The 22,298-nt window shown below is 39.2% G+C and overlaps 1 protein-coding gene across 2 annotated transcripts in view; it reads left to right on the top strand.

The window, feature by feature from the left end:
- The first annotated feature begins 9,017 nt into the window (after positions 1–9,017).
- BCL7C (BAF chromatin remodeling complex subunit BCL7C) overlaps positions 9,018–22,298 on the top strand; it is a 354,033-nt gene continuing 340,752 nt past the window's right edge. The window contains exon 1 of one of the 2 annotated variants that reach the window (XM_044086222.1): positions 9,018–9,094. In XM_044086222.1, coding sequence (XP_043942157.1) covers positions 9,033–9,094 — 62 coding nt within the window. In that variant the 5' untranslated portion in view covers positions 9,018–9,032. Of the gene's footprint in view, positions 9,095–9,119; positions 9,508–22,298 lie in introns of those variants that run through there. The other variant, XM_044086221.1, reaches the window with a different exon arrangement.

Raw genomic sequence — 22,298 nt, 5'->3', positions numbered from 1 at the left:
TGACAAAACAATGTTGGTATAAAAAAGCATGAATATTTTAATTGCTGAGTATGTAGTTTAAAATAACAGGACATATGCATTTGGTGGCAATTCCACTAGATATTTCTAAAGAGACAAACATTTTCCAAGATTTTGCTCAATATTAATGTTATTAAATTTGTAAGATTAGACTAAATATACTTTACAGTCTTTGTATGTACAAATGTAGAAAATTTCAGTACAAATGATAGTCTTTGTATGTACAAATGCAAAAAAATTCAGTACAAATGAAATTAATGTCTAGTAATGAATATGTGTGAAAAAAACATATTTAAAGAAAACAATGGGTCCAGGATACCTACTAGATTGAAATGCATAAATAGCAAACAGTCTGTGTAAATACATACTGATCAGGACACATTGTAATAAGTTCAAAAGTAATTTGTCAAGTTGTAATATCACTGGTTTTACCCCAGTAAAATAATAGCTTTCAAATATTTATTATTTAAGCCCAGTTCAGTATTCAACCAAGATGTTAATGAGCAGTTCGAAGACATGATCACAATGTTATGGTTAAAATGATATTGAAACTGTATATTTTCAGAAGTGTATAAATGCTTGTAGAAGCACATGGTTCTAATCTCTTATAGTTAATTCAATAGTTGCAAAGAGTTAATGGAACAGTTCTAAGTCATAAATTAAATTCTGTGATTGCAAAAGAATAAATTGATCATGTTAAAAAAAATAATAACATTAAAGGAGACACAGCTCATAACTGATAAAATATTTTCACAGAATGGTCTGCAAAAGAAAAAGTTTGAAATACATTCAGTTTTCGTAGTAATACTTTAATATCATTGTATTAACTATGTAAAATTGCATTTTGATTTGTTGTATCAAACTAAAGGTTTGTTCCTTGTGTTTTCTATACAAAATGTTTTGAGTATGTTTAAAACAGAGGGAATTGTTAGATTTTATTAAATTAATTCTGTTGTAAATATGTTGAAAGAAAAAGCTTGCTTAAATGCAGAAACAGAGTTTAGTAATATGTGATCAGCAGTCATACTAAATGACCATGGCTTGGAAAAGGAATCTGCTGAATGGACATTTTTCCCTTACAGACTTAAAAAACAGGATGTATGCAAGAGCAAAAATACAAAATCTGCTTTTAAAGAATGGACATTTTCCCTTACAGACTTAAAAACAGGATGTATGCAAGAGCAAAAATGCAAAATCTGCTTTTAAAGAACACTGACATGTTTTTCTGCATATAAAAAATGGACACAATATGTTTCCTAAAATAACAGGATGGGCACAATATGTTTCCTAAAACAACAGGATATGTTTATGACACTGTGACAATGTGTTTTCTCAGAAATATGTTTTTCTGCATGGAAAACAGGATATGCTTATCAGCATTGGCACAAGAACAGATGTTTTTATACAAAGATCTAAATAGAATACAGAACAATGTATTTCCTCAAAAATATGTTTTTCTACATGGACATCAGGACACTGTTACAGGATATTCACACTGTCAGAAAAGCTGGTCTCTTACAAGACATTGTTAAACAAGGAAGCTTAGTATTGTTTCTACAGGATAAGCAATTCTCCAAAAATAGAATACCAAGAGGACTAAAACTGTATATAAAGAGCTGTATAAATCCAGTTATGTTAGAGGTATGGTAGGGACTCATTTGTCCTAAGGTAAATGTTATATCTCTCACATCATCTGTACTATATGAGAAGTAAAGTTGGAACAGTACTTTTAAGCTGCAACGTTATTCCGTTTGGTTTATTATAAAACGTTATTTGTTACTGCTCTCTAAAGTTGATGCTGCAAAGTATATTCTCTCATCAGTGTATATTCTGCAAGTTTCTGTATGCAACAGACTGTGAATGCAAATATAACCAGACTTTGAATTTTAGCAGAATCCAGCCAGCAAGACTGAGTGTCTTAAGAACATTTCAAATCCATCCCACAGCAAGTAAGCTCCAGCAAGAAGCAAGCAGCAAGTAAGAGCCATGTAATTTTTTCAAAAACTACTAATGGGGACATAAAAAATGTGGTGAACATTCACACACGTATATTAAAAAGGCAATAGTGAATAATAATAGTAAGTGTATGTAAAATGTATATTGGTAGAAATAACTGTAAAAACTGCATACATCTTATTGTATCCATTTTAAAACACACTTCAAGTTTAGAGATTCATTTAGTCCTGGGAGGTGGTCAGCTTCTAAATGGAGCTGCCATTTCAGTTCCATGACTTGCAGCAGACCATCAGCATCCCCAAAGAAATTATTAACCTGTTCAAGTATGAGAAACTTGAAGTTAGAAAAATTCTGGCAAGATATACTGTGTTTTCCTAGAGCATTTGAACAGTCTTTGGATCGTATTGCTGCATTATGTTCCTTGATTCTGTCACTTAATTTCCTGGTGGTCTTGCCTATGTAAAAACATGAGCACGAAGAACATATGGCTGCATACACAATCATGGTGCTATTACAATTAAAACTTTTCTTGAAAGTAATTGTGACATTGCAGTGAGGGAAATAGAAAAGCTCCCCTGTAAGAATAAAATTGCAAGCAACACACTTTCCACAAGAAAACATACCTATAGAATCATTAACCTTGGTATGATGAGTAAGTAAATATGCTGCATCATTTTTCTCAAACATGGATTTGAAAGTTAAGGTTTTCTTGAATGAAAACTTAGGGATAGGACCCAAAGCATCTCTAATGGTGTGGTCACTGGTTAAGATTCTCCAGTTTTGGGAAATAATGTTTCTGATAGAATGCATGTCCCTACTAATGGGTAATGTAAAACTTAGAGACCATTTTTCTTCGTCTGTATTATTATTGGTCTTCTTATGCATAAAACCATAAATTAAAATTGGTTTAAATCTAGTAAACCTGTTACTGGAGACTTCCTGTCTAATAGTACGTACCAAACGTGAAGGGTAGTTTTTTTGTAAAAATAAGTTTGACAGGTACTCACATTCATTTTCAAAAGAGCAATCGTTGGAAATTAATCTGGAAAGCCTTACAAACTGCCCTTTAACAACATTTCTTTTCATAAACATAGGATGTAGGCTATTAAAGTCTAAAAAACTGTTCCTGTAAGTTTTCTTTCTAAAAATAGTAGAAGAAAGTACACCAGAAGATTCATCAATAGACAGCGAAATATCCAAAAAAGACACAGAAGAGCCTTGACCTGCTATAACAAACTGTAAAAATCCAATACTTTCTGATAACGACTCTACAAATAAATGAAGTTGAGAAACTGAGCCTTTCCAAGCAAAAAAAATGTCATCAATGAAACGACAGTAGTGCTCAGTTAACTCAAAACCTGGTAAATGTATCAATGTATCCAGTTCCCATTCAGCTAAGACTACATTGGCAAATGCCGGTGCCATTTTCGTGCCCATGGCAACCCCCCTGACCTGTTTGAAAATGGAGTTGTTAAAATGAAAGAAGTTATTGTCCAACACTAAAGACATGAGGGTGTATAAAACATCAATTCTAGGTTTCTGAAATCTCATAAACTTGTGTAAAAAATGTTTAACAAAGTCTAAACCCTCTTGGTGGGGGATGCTAGTGTACAAGGCAGTTACATCTAGAGTAACTAAAATTTTACCACTGCCATTGAAACGTGAATCATGCATTTTGTTTAAAAAATCCCAAGAATCCTTAATGTAAAAGGGATTAGATTGAGCAATAGGATTTAAAATACAATCAATGTACTGAGCAATTCTCTCTGTTTTGGTTCTGTTATTGGAAATGATTAATCTAAAAGGTGGGTTGTTGGCATCTTTATGTACCTTGGGAATTCCAAATAACTTGCCTAAACAGGGATGTGGAGTGTGCATGAACATGAAATCTTCATAAGTGATATTATGGTTTTTAACTAGAGAATCAAGTACAGTATCAATATATGCAAACCTTGTGCGTACTAAATCTATAGAAACCTCTTGATAAAAATCATCATTCAAAAGAGTGCATTCAATTTTAGATAAATAATCTTTCTGATTCATGAGAACAATCCCCGTACCTTTATCTGCCTTCATTATCCTTAAACTTTTATCTGTTGTTAACTCTTTTAGAGCTAATTTTTCACTGTGTGTGAGATTGAACCATTTATTAGAACATTGTGACTGACATGTCTGTCTGAAATCATTTTCACACACACTGGTGAAGGCAGAAATAGTATTATGCAGAGGAGGATTATATAAACTTTTTTTTGCGTAAAATAGTACTGTTTAAGGTAGGAGTTAAGCCCCTATTATTGTTAATAACAGTAGAAATATCAGTGGAAGTACTTTCCTGTACATCATTAACATTGTTATCTTGTAAGTTACAAAATGACGTTTGAGAATCATTGTAAAGGCTGTTGAAGTCATTATCACCTAGTAGCACCTGTAAATTTAACTTTCTTGCAAATAATCTCAGATCAATAAGTAAATCAGGTAATTTAGCTCTCTGTGCTGGAGCAAAAGAATGCCCTTTTTGTAACACTTTAATGTGGTCATCTGATAATATTTTGTCAGATAAATTAAAAATAGTAGAAGTAGAGTTGTCCCTTGGAGGGAGAGGAGTAAATGGGAGGTGAGAGGTATCAGAACTAATGGGTGTGATCATTTGTAGCTGCTTCTGGTTCTGATGTGTCTGGGTGGAATTTGGTATCCAATTTTGGCTAGACCTCTTTTCTTTAAGATGTTGTCCTTTCTTGATGGTGGAATCACTGTGGCTGGGGTGCGAGGTCCTAAAAAAGCACTGGGTGAGTTAAAAGAAGTGGAAGGAATCGGGGAGGAGGTACTAGGAAAGGATAAGTTAGGTCTGGGAATAGACCTCCTTGAAGGAGGCAGAAACGAGGGAGTGGAAAGAGGAGGAAATTCTTGGTTATAGGATCTGGCATCAAACCTAACCCCATGAAAGTCAGGTAGCATATTAGAGGAAGGAACAGAAACTCTAGGAGGCGGTCTAGGGGTCCTCTCAGAAGAAGTGGAGTGCAAAGAACTAAAATGACCCACGTTGACCTGATTGGAAGAGATAAAGGGGGTGGAAGTGGAAAAGGTGGGGTTAAGAGAGGAGGAAGTACTACACGAAGTAGAAGAGGAAGAGGTGCTGGTGGAACTAGGGGGTGCTACAAAAAGGGAAGAAGGCCCTGGGGCAGTAGAGGGAGGGGGCGCAGGAACTAAGGAGGAAGGACCTGGAACAGAAAATGGCGAAGAAGAACTAGGGTAGGAATGGTAATACCTGCGCAGAGGGGATGGTACTTTCTCAAAATGGAGGGAATGAGGACTTCTTTCCCTAGGAAAGGGGGAGGAAAACTCTTGAAGAGGAGAGTGTAAAGTACGACTTACACTTGGAGTGGAAAGAGGAAAATGTGGTTGGGGGTGGTGAGGAGTAAGAGGTGAATCATCATTTCTGTCTTCCCTGGAATACCAATCAATAATGGGGTAAGCGTTGTTTGACTTGTATTGTGCTACATCTCTTTGTAGTTTGTTTCTTTTTTTGGCAATGATGGTGGCTACGTGTCTAGATAGCTTTGCTGAAATGGCATCATAGAGAGGTTTGATAAAGAGAAACTGAGGGTGTTGTTGAATGGAATCGTTTAAGTGTACAATTTTTGGTCTTAAATCATTTAACTTGTTACAGTTGTCACCATGAATAATTTTAAGAGCATCCAACCCCGCTGAATTGTACAATTCACATAGATCTAAGTGTAATTTGGAGTTAGATACTGTTCTGTTAGGGAACTTACAGAAACGTAAACCTTTAGGTACTATGAACATAGACAAACAGGCATCTAAATACAGGTTGTCTAATTCAATGCTCTTAAACACCAATAACAATCTTTCCAGTTTGAATACTAAAGGTTTACATTCAGAAATTGACTCTGCCTGTCTATTGATGTGGAACCTTCGTTGAAATGACGTAGTAGGTGTGTCAGGGGTCAGAAATGGATTAATATTGACGTGTTCATTTAAGAACCATAAAATTTCATTGTTTGGTGACAATCTGATCACATTGGACTGAGAATTACAGCCATATTGCTTTGACATATTCAGTGCAGAATTTGAGGGATGTTCCACAGGAGAATTCCCAGGATGTTGTCTGTTGCCTTGTCGAATTGACAAATTCAGTGCAGAATTTGAAGAACGTTCTGTAGGAGGATTAACAGGGTGTTGTCTGTTGTCTGAAGTATTGAAGGTGGTTCTTGAATGGACAGTAGAGGACCTGTCCCTTAGTCTGTTAAAATGGAAATCAGTGGAATTAAGTAATAGTCTGTCATAATAAGTCGTGTTTTGCTCATTGCATGGATTGGAGACAAGACAGTTCGAAGGAAACTGATCATTGACGACAGTGGAGGAGACTTGTTGATTTGCAAATGATACTTTGCGGACAGGAAGACCTGGTAGAGTAGAAGTAATAGAACTTGGAAGATTAGCATTATATGAAGAGCTTGTTGTTGCGTTGTTGAATTTATTTGAAGGCAAGTTGATGCCAGATATATCATCCGGAGCAGCAATGGATACATTGTGTTGGTTGGACATCGGATGACAGGAAAAGTCATCAATGGTTGATCTCGGATGACTGGTAATGTTATCAGTAGTGGATGTACTTTGGCATGTGTAAGAGATCTGGTTGATTGTCTTGCTATGAACTTCAGAAGAAGTGAAGACAGTGGTAGGAAGCTGGGGTGTGGGAAATTGAAGGTCAGAGTGTAAAAAATGTACTGTTCTGGGGTTCGTAGAACTATGACATGGAGGTGGATCCACAGAATTTGACTGACAGTCCGGGTGTAATGGTCGATCTGTTGTGATGTCCATAGAACTCGACTGACGGTCAGGGTGTAATGGTCGATCTGTTGTGATGTCCATAGATCTCTGACATGGGAGTGGTTTCAATATATTCAAAGATTGGTTGAATTCAGATGATGATCCAGAAGTGACTTTAGGTTGATGCAAAGGTAGTCCCTGAGTTAACACACTGGAGAGCTGGTCACACTGAATAGGGTTGCAACTGCATTGAATGGGGTTGCAACTGCATTGGGACCATCCTTGCGCTGATACATGCTGTAAAATGTTTGGAAGAGCAACTTCCGGTCCTTTGTCAATAAAGTGTAATGATGAGGTACTGTAGTTAGGCTTGTCAGAGGAAGAAAAATCTCTGTTGTTCTTTGCTGTAGTGTGCAGATGGACACCTCTATCAGATTGAACTGTAGTAGGAAGGGTGTGTTCCTTAGTGGTGTTTGGTTCATTGGTGTAGAAGGAATCTAAATGTTGAGCTGAAGTTGCACTGTTAACATTAGTGTTACATTGAGAACATAAAGAATTACCATGTTGGGTGGAATTACATGGGCTATTACTATTTAGTTGGTATTTGTCAATTTGTGAACTGACAGGTACGGATGAATACTGAATAGTTTGGTGAACAGTTATTTCCGTATTAGTGTTAGCCTGTATATATTGGGTTATTTTCTCTGTATTAATGGGTCTTAGTTTGTCTGTGGTATTTAGTACAGTGAAGGCTTTATTCATAGGAGGGTGATTTGTGATACTGGAATCAATGATACCAACATGTGCTTCAGGTTGATCCTTCGAAGACAATGAAGCAGTTGAATTAACGCATAGGTGCTGTTCAGCTCTCACTACGCGTGAAATAGGATCAAAACATTCTTCACGTAATAGCTGTTCAGCTCCACTTACGTGAGAATCAAATTCGCACAAGTGTTGGATTACATCTCGAGAGTTTTATACATATATATGTATTTTTTATGGGTATAAATGGCAAAAGTTGAGAAATAAGGTACCCATTTCCTTTATGGCTGGGTAGCATTTTGAATGTTGAGCCTTTTGGCTTTTCCCGATTAGGAGTGACCACAGCCCCATACCAGTCCGCTTATGACTGTCAGGGGATTTTTAAGGTGTCGAATTGCCAGCCTGGTGCTCAACCTTCAGAGAAGGTACACACAAACTCACACACTTACCTGCATGTCTTTTTAAAGTTCAGTCGATCACAGGGAGGACATGCAGATTCTGCACAGGAGGCACTCCAGCTGAGAATCGAAGAAGAGAACCTCTTACTGCGAAATGACAATGCTAATCGCTGCACCACTGCAGGCGACATTTTGAGTGTTGAGTACATCTTTAAAATGACAGGTGGGGACAACAAAATTAAGTTTGCGCACAAAATATCAATGTACAAGAAAAGTGATTTGTTATTAAGCACTAAGAAAAATAATACTAATGTTAATAAGCAATAATTAAGCAAGACACACATCCCAGGTTGAAAATAATGTTAGCACACTCTCTATAAGAACCCTGTTAGATAAAGTTAGTTATCAAGCAGTGTCCCTTACTACCTTACACGCACTGATTGCCTCGTGCAGTAACACAAAACGGTGGCTGAAATGTCTGGGAACACACAGGACACAGATAAAAGTCTCATCTTCCTTACAAAATAACTCCAGTCTCTCTATATGTACCCCACAATATTGCTCTGCTCATCCATTTGTAGCACACAAATTATGCATTTGAGTCCTGGCACAGTGCAGCGGAGCTGTTTTTTTTTTTGTTTTTTTTTTTTTGGTATGATGAATGAAGAACACAGGGGGATGTATTTCACCTGGCAGGGCACAAACTGAGTAGTGAATTCATGATGAACCTCATTTTTGCATTGAATTAATCTGCTGAAGTTTGCTTCACCCTTACTCTGTAGCAGCACTTGTGTAGTTTGTAAATGTTTACGTTGGTTGAATAACTACAATTGCTGCACTGTGTTACACTCGTAAGATATCTCTATTAAGTTGTAGTTTTGCGCAATTTGGATGACAATTTAAAACTGTTGCTTTCATGATGTGCCTTTGTCTCTTACTGTTGCTGCCTCCTTGTTTTTTTTTTCTCTAAAGATTACCAGTTTTAGTACAGATTAAGAGGGCGAGAGCTAAAATCCGAGTCAAAATCTGAAAAAAAAAAACTAAAAATCAGGGGGTAGAGATGAGAGGTATGGACTACATATAGAACTAAATAACATGTGACCCGAAATGCCGTTTTTTCGCTACAACGCTATCTCCCTCCGTAACGTTAGATGGCGACAATCAGAAAAGTGAGTAGTTCTGTGCCACTTGATATGTGGTTTCTTGTTGTGCCGGCAGGAAGAAGGTTATTGTAGTTGTCCAATGTACACAGCAGGCAGCCTTGGTGGTATAGACTGATGTTTACATAGTGGTAAACGTATACGTTAATGAAGGGCTGCGGGTTAGGTAGCGAAACCGTTTATACAGCAGGGTCAGGTCGGGTCACGGGGCCAGGGCGCGTGTGGCGCAGACCGGGTCACGGGACCGGTGAGTAGAGACCCTAACTTGGTAACGGACCCAGAGAGTGGGAATATAGGAGTGATAGCACTGGTGTCGGTTCATAGCTCACGATGTCGGGGCGGACGGTTAGAGCCGAGACCCGCTCTAGGGCCAAGGATGATATTAAGAAAGTGATGGCGGTGATCGAGAAGGTCCGCCGATGGTGAGTTACTTTCAGGTGTTAATGATCTTTTCTTTACACTCACGTATCCGTTCCTAATTGGGAGTGCATTTTATTGGTATATTCACAGGCATTTTATTTTTAGTCTACTTTAGCTGTTAATTAAACCTGTTGCTACAGTTGTGGAATACGGTTATTTTGGGGAGGCGCTCTTCAGTTGTGCTGTTATGAAGGTGAATGTATGAGACCTAATTCTGACATTTTGGCTAAGTTGTAGTTGCTTGGCGATGCAGGAGACCATTGGGAAACGCAACCCATTTTCCCAGTTGGTCCAGAGCTCCAAGTGACTTTCCTGGCGTCCCACAGTAGAAAAGTGGAGACAGATGGAATCAAACCATGAACTAAAGAAAACTGATTAACAGCTGGTAGTCTTAATATTCTACGCTGCTAGAACTGTAGCTGTTTTTGTCAGGGCGCAGCACGCTTCTGCACTTCGTTTTGGGCTTAGTTTTGTACTGTTGCATCTGATTTTATGACGGATTTGTATTTTTCCAGGTTAAAAAATGTTCACGAGTTATAGTATTAATGTTTTTTCAGGTTAGAGTTTGTTTATTGGGTACATTGTTGGTTCCTTGTTGGCAAGTAGTAGGACTGCCAGCCATTTGGTTTCCCAAAGTGGGATGCTTTTTAACTAAAACATAAATGCCATCACATAGTAGAAACAAGTTATTATGGTGTTATGCTGTAGAATTGTAGCTGCTTATATTGTTTTGTGTCATTTACGCTATTCCAGTTGTAGTAGCACATTTTTGGGGGAAATTAGTAAGTTATTTTCTCATAAATTATCAGGATGCTTGAAAATTTCCATGCTATTTTGCAGACGTCGCTGATAAGGATTATTCATCAAAAGAGGGGGGCATGTGGTAACTCTAGCAACACTAATCCTTCAGTAGGCTTTTGCAGTCTTTTGTTCATCAGTAGGCTTGCAGTCCGACTTGTTTCATTATCTTGAAGTTGCTGTGTTATAGCGATTTATGTAATGCTGTTTTACTTTTCAGATTTTGGTAGTAGTTCTGCGTTTGTGGCGTCATTCTTGGGTGTCACCTTGTCATATAATGTTGCAAATGTGCCAGCACTCAAGCAGCTGTTTTCAGCAGTAAAATTGAGAGGTTCATAGGTAGGTACTAGGCTATCTGCCCTAGGGCATTTATAAGCCTAGCCAGAATTTGCTGGCTTTCTTCTCCTTTTAGATTAGATTCCTGGGCCTTTGTCCAGCAGGGCCATAGAAGTGATCCCAGGAGTAAATTTACGATTTACCATCCACTAATCAAGATTTCTCTTTACGAGGGTCAGCGAGGGGCTCTGCCTAACATGGATTGGGATTCTATTCCAGAGCGAGGGAAGCCTTTGGTATATGAATCTATCCCTCCAGCATGTCCTGTTTATTGTTGTGCTAAGGTTTAAATCCCCGGAGCGTGTAGCTCTAATCGATTTGGTTTTCTTGAGGTGAAGCATGTCCAACAATTCCAGGTTAGACATGGCCTTGAATGTCAGGCAGAGATCGCCTCTGAGTAGGCGGTAAGCAACTCTTTAGTCAAAATGCATTGGGCATCTGTTTGAGGCCCACGATCCTCTTGGTGACGTATTTTTGATGTCGCTCCAGCTGTTGCAGGTGTCTGGTAAGGTACATCCCAAATGGGGCATTGTACTCAATTATGGGCCTGATAAGCGATGAGTGGAGGGGCACAGTGACTTCTCGATCTAGATGTGAACCCTTTTGTGATTAGGAGAGCTGTATAGAAGGTTTTTCTAACCACTGTGATTTTCAAAGGAAAGGTTACTATCTACTTGGGTCCCCAGATCCCTAATTACTTCCGTACTTAGTGGATTACCTCCTATGTGTTAGTTTGTGGGCACTTTATTTTCCCAAAGGGGATGACTATGCACTTTTGGTATTTAGCTTGAGGCCATGATTCTGACACCAGGTATTCGTTTCCGTAATGCCCTTCTGGAGGATGCTTGTCAGCCGGAGAGTCTATTATGGCTCCCAGTTTGCAATCATCTGCGAACTTGGTAAGCCACAGCCCTCCCGTGTTTGCCTGTACTTCAGAGAAGTATATACCGAACAAGAGGGGTCCCAGGACTGAGCCCTGTGGGATGCCACTTCTAACCGGTTTAGAGTCGGACATGGCACCCTCGACTCTGACCATGTGAGTTCTATCCTTGAGCTAGTTTGCAACCCATCTTGTGACATATGGGTTAATATTTAAGCTGGTAATCTTATTTATGATGCCAGAGTGGGGTATTGTGTCGAAGGCCTTTGCGAGGTCCAGGTAGGCTGTGTGGACTACCTTACCCTCATCTATGGCTTTGGTAACCGTTTCGAAGACATCAGCTAGATTTAAGAGGCTAGATCTGCCTTTAACAAAGCCAAACTGGGTCTTTGAGATCCATGATGATGCGCTCCATAGCCTTGCAGACCAGGCTTCTAGGGCGATAGTTCCTGGGATCCATTGTGGCGCCACCTTTGTGGAGTGGGATCACTATTGCTGTACGCCATTCTTTGGGTGCGTAGCCTGTGGTAAGGCCGAGTTGGAACAGTGAGGGTTTAGTTCATTTTGGAGCTTATGTAAGCCGCAGCCTGGGATACCATCTGGTCCCATTGATGCTGTGTTTTTTACTTTGGAGAGGGCTACTTTCACCTGTGTCTGTGATATCTGGGGGACTGCATCCTTCTGGGATAGACACTGGCCGTTTTTGGGGGGGGGTAAAATTTGCACTGAACCTGTCCGCCAGGGTGTTGGCACTGTCCGTGGGTTCAGTGTATTTTGTGCCATTTTGCACCAGCTCAGAGCATTTCTGAGAGTTGCCACCCAGGTTCCTGATGTAGCTAAAGAATGCCTTGTGATTTATCTTTAGAGTCTTTGGCGTTTTTTCTTTCAAACCTAGCCTTTGATGATTTTATGAGGGATTGAAGTTTTTTGCTAGTACTGATCAGGGATGCCTTCCCTTTTTGGGATTTTGCCTTATCATGTAATAGTTTTCTGTTTCTGTTTTTTAGCTTATTTATGGCTGGGATCCACCAGACTGGTCTCCTGTTTTTGGAGGAGTGAGTCTTTGGTTTTACTTGGGATGCCACGATCCATGCATTCTTGTAGGTGCTCATAGAGTGCATTTGTAAAGGATTCTGCGGTTTGGGTAGCATTTTCCGTTTGCCCAGGGGCTTCGAAACTTTCCACCTCGGTCTTGGAAGTGTGAAGTTTGCTTTTGAGAAATTTTTCACAGTGGTTCCCTTGGCTGGGGGTGGGGTCTGGATGTGGATGTCCATTGTGATTAGTTTATGGTCTTATCTTACCAACGAGGGGTTTGCCTCTGGTGTGTAACATTTTGCCCCCATGTTGGGTGATGACCAAGTCCAATATGTTGTCCCCTCTTGGAGTGGTGACCAGTTGTTCCATGGCATTTGAGTTTATAAACTCCAGGAACCGTTGGGCAAAAGAGTTGGGACTTGAGTAGTTTTCCCAGTCAATGTTTGGGTAGTTGAAATCCCCCAATATCATGGTGTTGTTTGAGACCTTCATATTCTCCAATGTTCTCAGGAATGCTGAGTGGGGGTCCTGAGACAAGGTGGGTGATCTGTAGCAGGCTACAAACTGAAAAGCAGATTTACCTACTGTTAGTTGCACATGGATGGTCTCTGCTGCCTCGTGCAGTGCCACTAACCTGGGGGTGTGGGTATCCTTGATGAAAATTGATACTCCCCCCTCCTTAAGAATTTCAGTCAGAGTTCTGGGGCCGAAAAGAATGGTACGAGTTGAATCCTGGTAATGCTGGGGTGCTCTCTGGAGCCTTGAACCAGGTTTCTGTTACTGCACAGATATCGATTTTTCTCCATACTGAGGAGTGCCTCGAGTGTGTGCATCTTCAGGTTTAGACTTCTGGCGTTGAGTAGCATTACCTTTAGTTTTTTGTCTCTGGTATTGTTTATGGAGGTGGGTTTGTCTTTTGAGCCTTGCCTAAAAAAGGCACTATGGGGGTGGCAAGAGCCTTAGCCAGTATTTGAAAGCCTAAGGGTGACAGGTGCAAGCCGTCCCTGGTGAAGCATCGTGACTTGTCGAGCATGTCATCCCAGGCTGACAAGACACTGGATCCCCTTTGAATGACACCAGTAGCTTAGCCAATTGTTAAAGTGAACATTTTGTCTTTGTACTGTGGCATCATTCTTGGTGAGGGTAAGATGCTACTTAGGGTCATACCAGCCTGGGCTACATGATCAGGGAGCTCCTCTGTCTCTCTTCATGTAGTCCAGGGAGGTACGTCTCGGGTCATTCACACCAACATGGGCAATGACAGAGTCATATTTGTACCTGCTGTGGAGTGACAGTGCTTGTGTTATGTGGTGGATCCTGGCACCCGACAGGCAGCTTACAGTGATCTTCTTGTTCAGTCTGGTGAATGGGACGTCTGTGTGCCTGACAATAGAGTCTCCAATTACTAGTGTATTAGGTGTGTTATTTAGCCTTGGGGGTTGCGACTTCGTGGCACACTGACTTTGTGAAGCATGTGATACGTGAAAGTTGTTGTGGGGTAGCAGATGCTTGGATGTCTGCTTTGGAGAGGGCTCTGTTGCTTTGGCAGATTTTTATTTAGAGACTCCAAGTATGTTTTTGTGAGTTTGTGTCTTGTTTAATGGTGCGATTTGTATGTGAGACTGGTTGTGTGGTGCGAGTGGTTTCCTTCTCCTCCTGACTGTGCCAGTCTTGGGTTGAGAGAGCCCGGCTACCAGTTTGGCTTTATAGTTGCATCTCTCGCATATATTTGTGTTTGTTGGATGGAGGAGAGGGTTGTCCTGAGTACATAAGGCAATTGTAACATTGCCTCAAGATTCCGAGATTCACCAGCTGGACTGGAGAGTATACCTGAAACTGTGCTTTGGACATGCCTGGATGGTTTAAAGGACTGATTTATTGATTGTCCGGAATGGACAAATAGGGAGCCTTGTACTTCTAGATAGTATAAGGGGTGTCGTGCTAGACTTTTGTTAGTGCTTACTGAGAAATTTGATCAAGTGCTGGGCTGTAGAATGAAGGCTGAGTGCTTATTTTGTGAGTTTGACTAGTTCTAAGGGAAAAATTGAAGAGCAGACTTTGTGGAGCCAGGAATAGTTTAAAACTGCTTCAGCTGCGATGCGCAAAATCGTGCTAAAGCGAGTTTTAAGGCATGGAGTTAGAAAGGGATAGGAAATGGCCCAAAACGGCCAATAAGCTACTAGTTACTGTGCTGAGACCACTCCTCTAGGGACAGATAGGTTGCTCAAAGCTCCCCGCTCTCACTGGTGAACAGAGAAGCTTCCTCCTATCCAAATAAGGATATGGGCAACACAGGAACTATAACACAGCCTAGAATTCAGCAAGTTCTGAAAACTGGACTACTTTAGTTCAGAAAAGAGTATGCATTACTCTGTCAAAGTGTGATTGTCTTACTTCTATTTGGGTCCGTTATGAGTTATTGTCATCATATTTGTCTTTTATCATCCTTCCTTCCTTTTATTGTTGAGATATTAGAGTTTAGTAATGGCATCTTCCTTAACTCTCGAGCATTATATTCCCTCCATACTGTTTTATCTTTTGGCTTGATATAATTTTTGTTACGTTTATAATCGGGTGGGGTGTCGGGTCCAGTGGACCCTTTTCTGCCACAGCCCTGACATATTGAGAACAAGTAATGTAGTTTAGGTATAGCATTGTAAATGACATTCTCTTCAAAGTTTTCTGCTGTTCATTTTCTCTTTGATCATAAATGCTCTAGGTAAAGAAGGTTGAGTAGTTAATGAACTGTCACATGAAAATTTGAAAAAACATGGAGTTTGTGTGTGTTTTTTTTTTTTTTTTTTTCTTCATAGTTGGAGTACAATCTACCCTTCATTGCATTAACTGTACTATAAAATGCTACAAAGTTAAACTAGCTAAAAAATTAACACGAGTCAGTTTACTGGCAGCTAGGTTTGAGAACCATTTTACGCTTTCACCTACAGAACTAAATTCCTGCTAAATGGTCTCCACAGACAGTCAAACCAGAACCTTTTGCTCGCTTCTCCACCTGTTTGTCTGCTAAAATGACCATCCACTAAGGCTATTTCAAAATGTTCAGCATATGCTAGCATTTCCTTAGTACAAAACTTAGATCCATGACTAACTCCTTTGTTTAATTTTTCATTACTGTTAAATGCTTTCCTTGTATGTGCATTCAGATTGTAACATAGTGGGGTTATTAATTACTTTTATTTGAAATACTACTTTTGTCAGTCATAAAAACAATGAGCATGTATCAAAATGTGGGAAGTCAAACAAAGAACGGAACAGTAGCGAAGCAGAGCAAAGCAAGTCCAATCACTCGGGAACCAAGAGTAATTCGTGAACGTATTTTATTAAAAACGTTTTCGCTCCTGACCAAAGCAGAAGCTTCTTCAGACAAACACAAAAAGCGCCAAATCACTTTTAAAAGTAATGTATCATGATGTCATATCCTTAGCAACAGCCAAGCTGAAAACAATAAGCTTTCATTTTACAAAAATAAAACAATTAGGATAAAAAACATACCTAACATCATTCAACCATTAATCAACCTCCCTTAAAAATGTGTATATATATTTTTAAAGGCGTTTCCAACAAAAGGACCCCTGACAGATTCCTAATACCACGTAAAAAACATTTATCTGACAAAAAGGCACAGGAGAAATTCAAAGTTAAAGCATAAATTTTAACCTCAAGTGCCCCAAGAATTTAAGCAAGTTAAAAACTATAAGGTAGCCAAAATCTAACATTATAAAACCTTATCCATTTTATACCAGGTGTATATTCAAAACATCTGTATATAAATATATATCGTAGAATCTAATGAGTTACACATACAAACAGTAAACATAAAGTACCCGGGAGCTTTTTATTTCCCTAATAGACACTATACAGGTGGTTCCTAAAGGACCTTTTGTTCCTCAAGTGGCAAACATAGTAGAGGTTACTTTAGGTCTAACACCCAATACTAATTTCTGAGGTAACTTTTGTATTTTAAAATGACAGAGATATTACAGGCTTCATTAAGACCAGGGGGGGGGGAAAGGCATTTAATAGTAACTGCCATTCCAACTCCTTTAATTCAAGTAGAAGGGCTTGGGGACCCCCCCCTGACCCCAACCTTCACTACATCAATCCCCATGAATGAAAAACTGTGCCCAAAATGATCTAGAACATGTTTAGAAAGAGCGTTATCAGTCTTTTTATTTTTTATGGCATGGTTATGTTGGTAAACACGGTCTCGCAATCTGCGGTCCGTTTTACCAACATAAAATGCCGAACAACAATTACAAAATGCAATGTAAATTATTGATCTAGTGTCACAAAGAATCTTGTGTCTGATGTAGTATTTTTCCCCTCTTATAATAAAGGAGTTCCCTGTTTTTAATAGTCTACACCAATTACAAAACCCACAGGAGAAAGTTCCAATTTGCCTAGATGGAACAGAGCATGAATCTCCTGTTTGCAACAGTTCTTTCAGATTTTTACCCCTCTTAAATACAAAACAAGGGGAAACACCCAAAATTTCAAGTAAATGGGCATTATTTACAATGAAATCCCAGTTTTTCTTAACAATAGAACACATACTAATGATGTGTTTGTTGTGTGTGATAACAAAACTACTCTTGAAATCATGGGTAGAAGTAGATGGAACCTGGCCAGTGATGTTATGTTCATCCAAAAGATTTTCAGATTCATTACTATCTGGTCCTGTTTCCAAGGTCACCATAGGTTGGGGGTTATACTGAATAGAGCCCTGCAACAGTGGTTGGTAAAACCCAGAAATTCTTTTAAAAGTAACCTCATCAATTATGTTGTCTAGTAATTCCCCTGGATATCCTCTATTTTGGAACATATTTTTAAGGGTAACACACTCATCTTCAAAGTCCATGAGGGTGCTGCACATCCGTGTGGCTCTCACCAACTGGCCTTTGAAAATGGACTTCTTTTGTTTCCACGGGTGATTGCTGGTGAAATGTAGGAAAGCGTTACAATAAGTATGCTTCCTAAAAATCCTAGAAAGGAAGCAGTTGTTATGAACATCTTTGACAAGTTTAACATCTAAATAGTCAGTCTCACTAGTTGAAAAATGGTGAGTAAATGTTAAAAAGGTACATGATTCATTCATGTTCTTCATTAAGTTGGTAACAATATCCAAGTTCCCTTGGATAAGGACAAATACATCGTCCAAAAACCGGGTATAAAATTTAGAAGCTTCTTTAAATAGTGGGTGTTTAAACAAAAAAGTCTTTTCCCAATAGGCAACCACAAGGTTCGCCACACTACCTCCACAAGGCGAATCCATGGCTATACCCCTTTTCTGCAAGTAATGCTGGTTATTAAAGATGAAAAAATTGGACGATAAAATAATGTCAAGAAGAAGGGTGACCACCTCAACCTCCTCTTTTGGTGCCTCCAGGTCCACTAACATAAGTTCCACCCATTCCACAGCTTCTAGGTGTGGTATAGAGGTGTATAAGTCCACCACATCTATTAAAAACAGGGAACTCTTTTATTATAAGAGGGGAAAAATACTACATCAGACAGAAGATTCTTTGTGACACTAGATCAATAATTTACATTGCATTTTGTAATTGTTGTTCGTCATTTTATGTTGGTAAAACGGACCGCAGACTGCGAGACCGTGTTTACCAACATAACTATGCCATAAAAAATAAAAAGACTGATAACGCTCTTTCTAAACATGTTCTAGATCATTTTGGGCACAGCTTTTCATTCATGGGGATTGATGTAGTGAAGGTTGGGGTCAGGGGGGGGTCCCCAAGCCCTTCTACTTGAATTAAAGGAGTTGGAATGGCAGTTACTATTAAATGCCTTTCCCCCCCCTGGTCTTAATGAAGCCTGTAATATCTCTGTCATTTTAAAATACAAAAGTTACCTCAGAAATTAGTATTGGGTGTTAGACCTAAAGTACCCGGGGAACAAAAGGTCCTTTAGGAACCACCTGTATAGTGTCTATTAGGGAAATGAAAAGCTCCCGGGTACTTTATGTTTATGTTTACTGTTTGTATGTGTAACTCATTAGATTCTACGATATATATTTATATACATATTTTTTGAACATACACCTGGTATAAAATGGATAAGGTTTTATAATGTTAGATTTTAGCTACCTTATAGTTTTTAACTTGCTTAAATTCTTGGGGCACTTGAGGTTAAAATTTATGCTTTAACTTTGAATTTCTCCTGTGCCTTTTTGTCAGATAAATGTTTTTTACGTGGTATTAGGAATCTGTCAGGGGTCCTTTTGTTGGAAACGCCTTTAAAAATATATATACACATTTTTAAGGGAGGTTGATTAATGGTTGAATGATGTTAGGTATGTTTTTTATCCTAATTGTTTTATTTTTGTAAAATGAAAGCTTATTGTTTTCAGCTTGGCTGTTGCTAAGGATATGACATCATGATACATTACTTTTAAAAGTGATTTGGCGCTTTTTGTGTTTGTCTGAAGAAGCTTCTGCTTTGGTCAGGAGCGAAAACGTTTTTAATAAAATACGTTCACGAATTACTCTTGGTTCCCGAGTGATTGGACTTGCTTTGCTCTGCTTCGCTAATGTATCAAAATGTGTCAAGAAGTCATGAGAATATTAGTTTTGATGCTTTCTATAAATGTACATTTACCGTATTTTGGGTAAGCCAAAACTGAATCGAGTCATGCATGAGCTTGTTTAGAAGCCTTACTGGGCTACATAGTTGGTTGATTTTAATGAGCTAAGCCTTACTGGGCTACATAGTTGGTTGATTTTAATGAGCTGAATCTAGATTTTTGGATGTAGCAGTGAAGCCTTTTCCTCCTTTGCTGCTGGACAGTCCCCCCTTAAATTCACTTCATTGTTCAGTCAGATAATCGGTGTGAATTAATTTGCCTCATCCCTTGTTTTCTTCCTTTTCTCTAGTGTTGTCATGCCTTTTTAGTTAGTAGTGCTTTGGCTTTTTCTGTAAGATACAGTTCACAGTTGAGATGCCACTTGATGTCAGCCTGCGGTAGCCCCTTCATGACTCTGTAGTCTGCTATGCCACTTGTTTTTCAAGTACATCATCACTCACATTGGATCATAGTACACATTGTGTACATGTGTATGAGACATGCTGTAGGTAGATTGGACACTCTAAATTGGCCCCATGCATGAGTGCATGCGTGTGTGCGCCTTTTGTGGAAAGTTGGGCGCTGGGCTGGCAACTTCACAACGTACAACTCCACTGCCAATCGTGAGTGGACAAGGTGATCTGCTGTGGCGACCCCTAACCGGGAAAAGCCGAAAGAAGTATTATTGCGTTCAAATCTTTTATAGTAAGATGCAGTGTGTTTAGTATGATGTGACATTAGTGTACCTTTACCTTGTATAGTCAACGGTTTCTTTGAGCCTTCAACAAAAGCATAGTTGTGTGTGGCCTTTCTTTCATCAGTATTGGAATGTAGTCTCTAGGCCCCGCATGCCAGTTTTAACTTTGATTCTGATCACTTCATTGTTTAGTGTTTGCTGTTTAAGAGCAATTTCCGGTTTGTATTTCTCATTCCCCCTTTTCTGTGTTGATGTACTGTGAAGCAGTGAAGTTGCACTAGGATGGCACAAGTGCAGCAGTATAGAAACATGATTATAGAATAGTAGTGTTCTAATATATGTTCTATTTTGGGGGGTGGGGTTGGAGATTTGTGAAATACACTAAGCCTAGGAAAGATTGGGGAACTGTATGATTGGGCAACTACCTAGACTTTATAATCGGTTAATTTACTGGCTTAAATGTTTTAGTTTATTGCACCTAACCGTTAATGCCTTCCTTCTGCTCTTGAGTCGAAAGTTTGGTATCTTGAGTGAAGAATGCTTAATGCATTGAGCTGTTAAATGTTGTGATTTATTTGTAAACCTTCTCATTGAAATATGAAACCTAATAACTTACAAAGAGAAATTAACTTCTATGGTTATTTAATTGAAAATGATATGGGGCAGCAGCAGAAAATTATGAAATACTTCATTACGTAGTCCAAATAGCGTAACAGCCCATTTTCAATAGAAGCTCGAGGAGAAAAGCTGTAGAAGTAATATTAAACAGTGAACTGATAAGTGTGTGTGTATACGTATTTATTATTCGCAGATGAGATTGTTCAAACATTCAGTGAACTCAATGGCAAGTACTATTTATGTTAAGTGAAAACAGCTATTGCAGACATAAGCCACTATGTTAAACTTGTGATTCTCGGAACTAATAACATTTGACATGCCCTCCTGAAAGTAAATATACTAACCCCTGGGTCGCACAACCTCATAGAAAAGGGAGAACCAAAATTCCGCTAAAGTTAGACCCAGTTGTTACCACCAGTGAAAATCGACAACATTTCAGCACGTGAAGAAATGTGTGCTGCGACAAATCATATATACACACACTTTCTTGCATGTAAATATAAAGCAGCATAGCAGATATCCTAAACAGTAAGTGGATGATGATGTAAACTTGCATTTACTGTAGGTATATACAAATGGAGTGTAGGTAAAGAAACTCGAGCAATAATTAAGTACAATGAAAACAATGCATAATATATGTTACGAGTAGGAATATAAGCTAAGAGTTTAGGTGTAGGGTGTGAAAAAGAGATATAAAGGTTGTGAGTGAGAAGAATACAGAGATCAGTTTAAGGGTGGAAGATTAAGAAATAAAATGTTGGAGTAAGATGGAGTAGAAGCAGTTGAGTGTGTTGAGAAAGGGGGAAAAATGTTTCTCAAAAAAATTTAATGTCAAGTTACATAAGTTTGATCAATAGCATGTGAAAAGCTCATTTTGTGAAGCACAAAGCAGTTCATAAAAAATGTTTGATAAAATGTATGGCTTTATTTTTCAACTTGAAAAGGCATCACACATACCAAAATGGTATTTTTTCAGAGTACTAAGAGGGAGTTTAATTGTTTAGAGGTATAAATGCTTAACACTTTTGAAGCTCAACATCATCTTTCGGCTTTTCCCGTTAGGGGTCGCCACAGCGGATCATCTCTTTCCGTTTCTTCCTATCCTCTGCATCTTGCTCTGTCACACCAACCGCCTGCATGTCCTCCCTCGCCACGTCCATAAACCTTATCTTCGGCCTTCCTCTTTTCCTCTTACCTGGCAGCTCCATCCTTAGCCTCTTTTTCCCAATATACCCATCATCCCTCCTCAGCACATGTCCAAACCAACACAATCTTGTCTCTTGCTTTGTCTCCAAACTGTCCAACATGCGCTGACCCTCTATTATACTGATTCCTAATCCAATCCATCCTAGTCACACAGAATGCAAATCTTAACATCTTTAACTCTGCCACATCCAGCTCTGACTCCTGCCTTTTTGTCAATGCCACTGTCTCCAACCCATATAACACAGCTGGTCTCACCCTTTCACTCTTACTGGTACCAGTCTGTCACAAATCACTCCTGACACTCTTCTCCACCCATTCCACCCTGCCTGTACTCTCTTCTTCACCTCTCTTCCACATTCACCATTACTCTGAACTGTTGATCCCAAGTACTTAAACTCGTCCACCTTCACCAGCTCTACTCCCTGCATCCTCACCATTCTTCTACTCTCCCTCTCATTTACACACATATATTCTGTCGTAGCCCTGCTGACCTTCATTCTTTGAAGCTAATGTACGTAATTAACCCTAATTATACTGTGTGTGCGCTCTCGCAGTGTGAGATTCCCTCTCTTTATGCTTGTGTGACCATAGAGTTTGTGTGTGTATGTGTGTGTGTATATGTGTATAT

Source organism: Protopterus annectens, chromosome 10.part0 (genome assembly GCF_019279795.1).
Source record: "Protopterus annectens isolate FY-2018-M chromosome 10.part0, PAN1.0, whole genome shotgun sequence".
NCBI lineage: Eukaryota > Metazoa > Chordata > Ceratodontiformes > Protopteridae > Protopterus > Protopterus annectens.
Note: the sequence above shows the minus strand (reverse complement) of the source record. Positions and strands in the feature narration are given on the sequence as shown.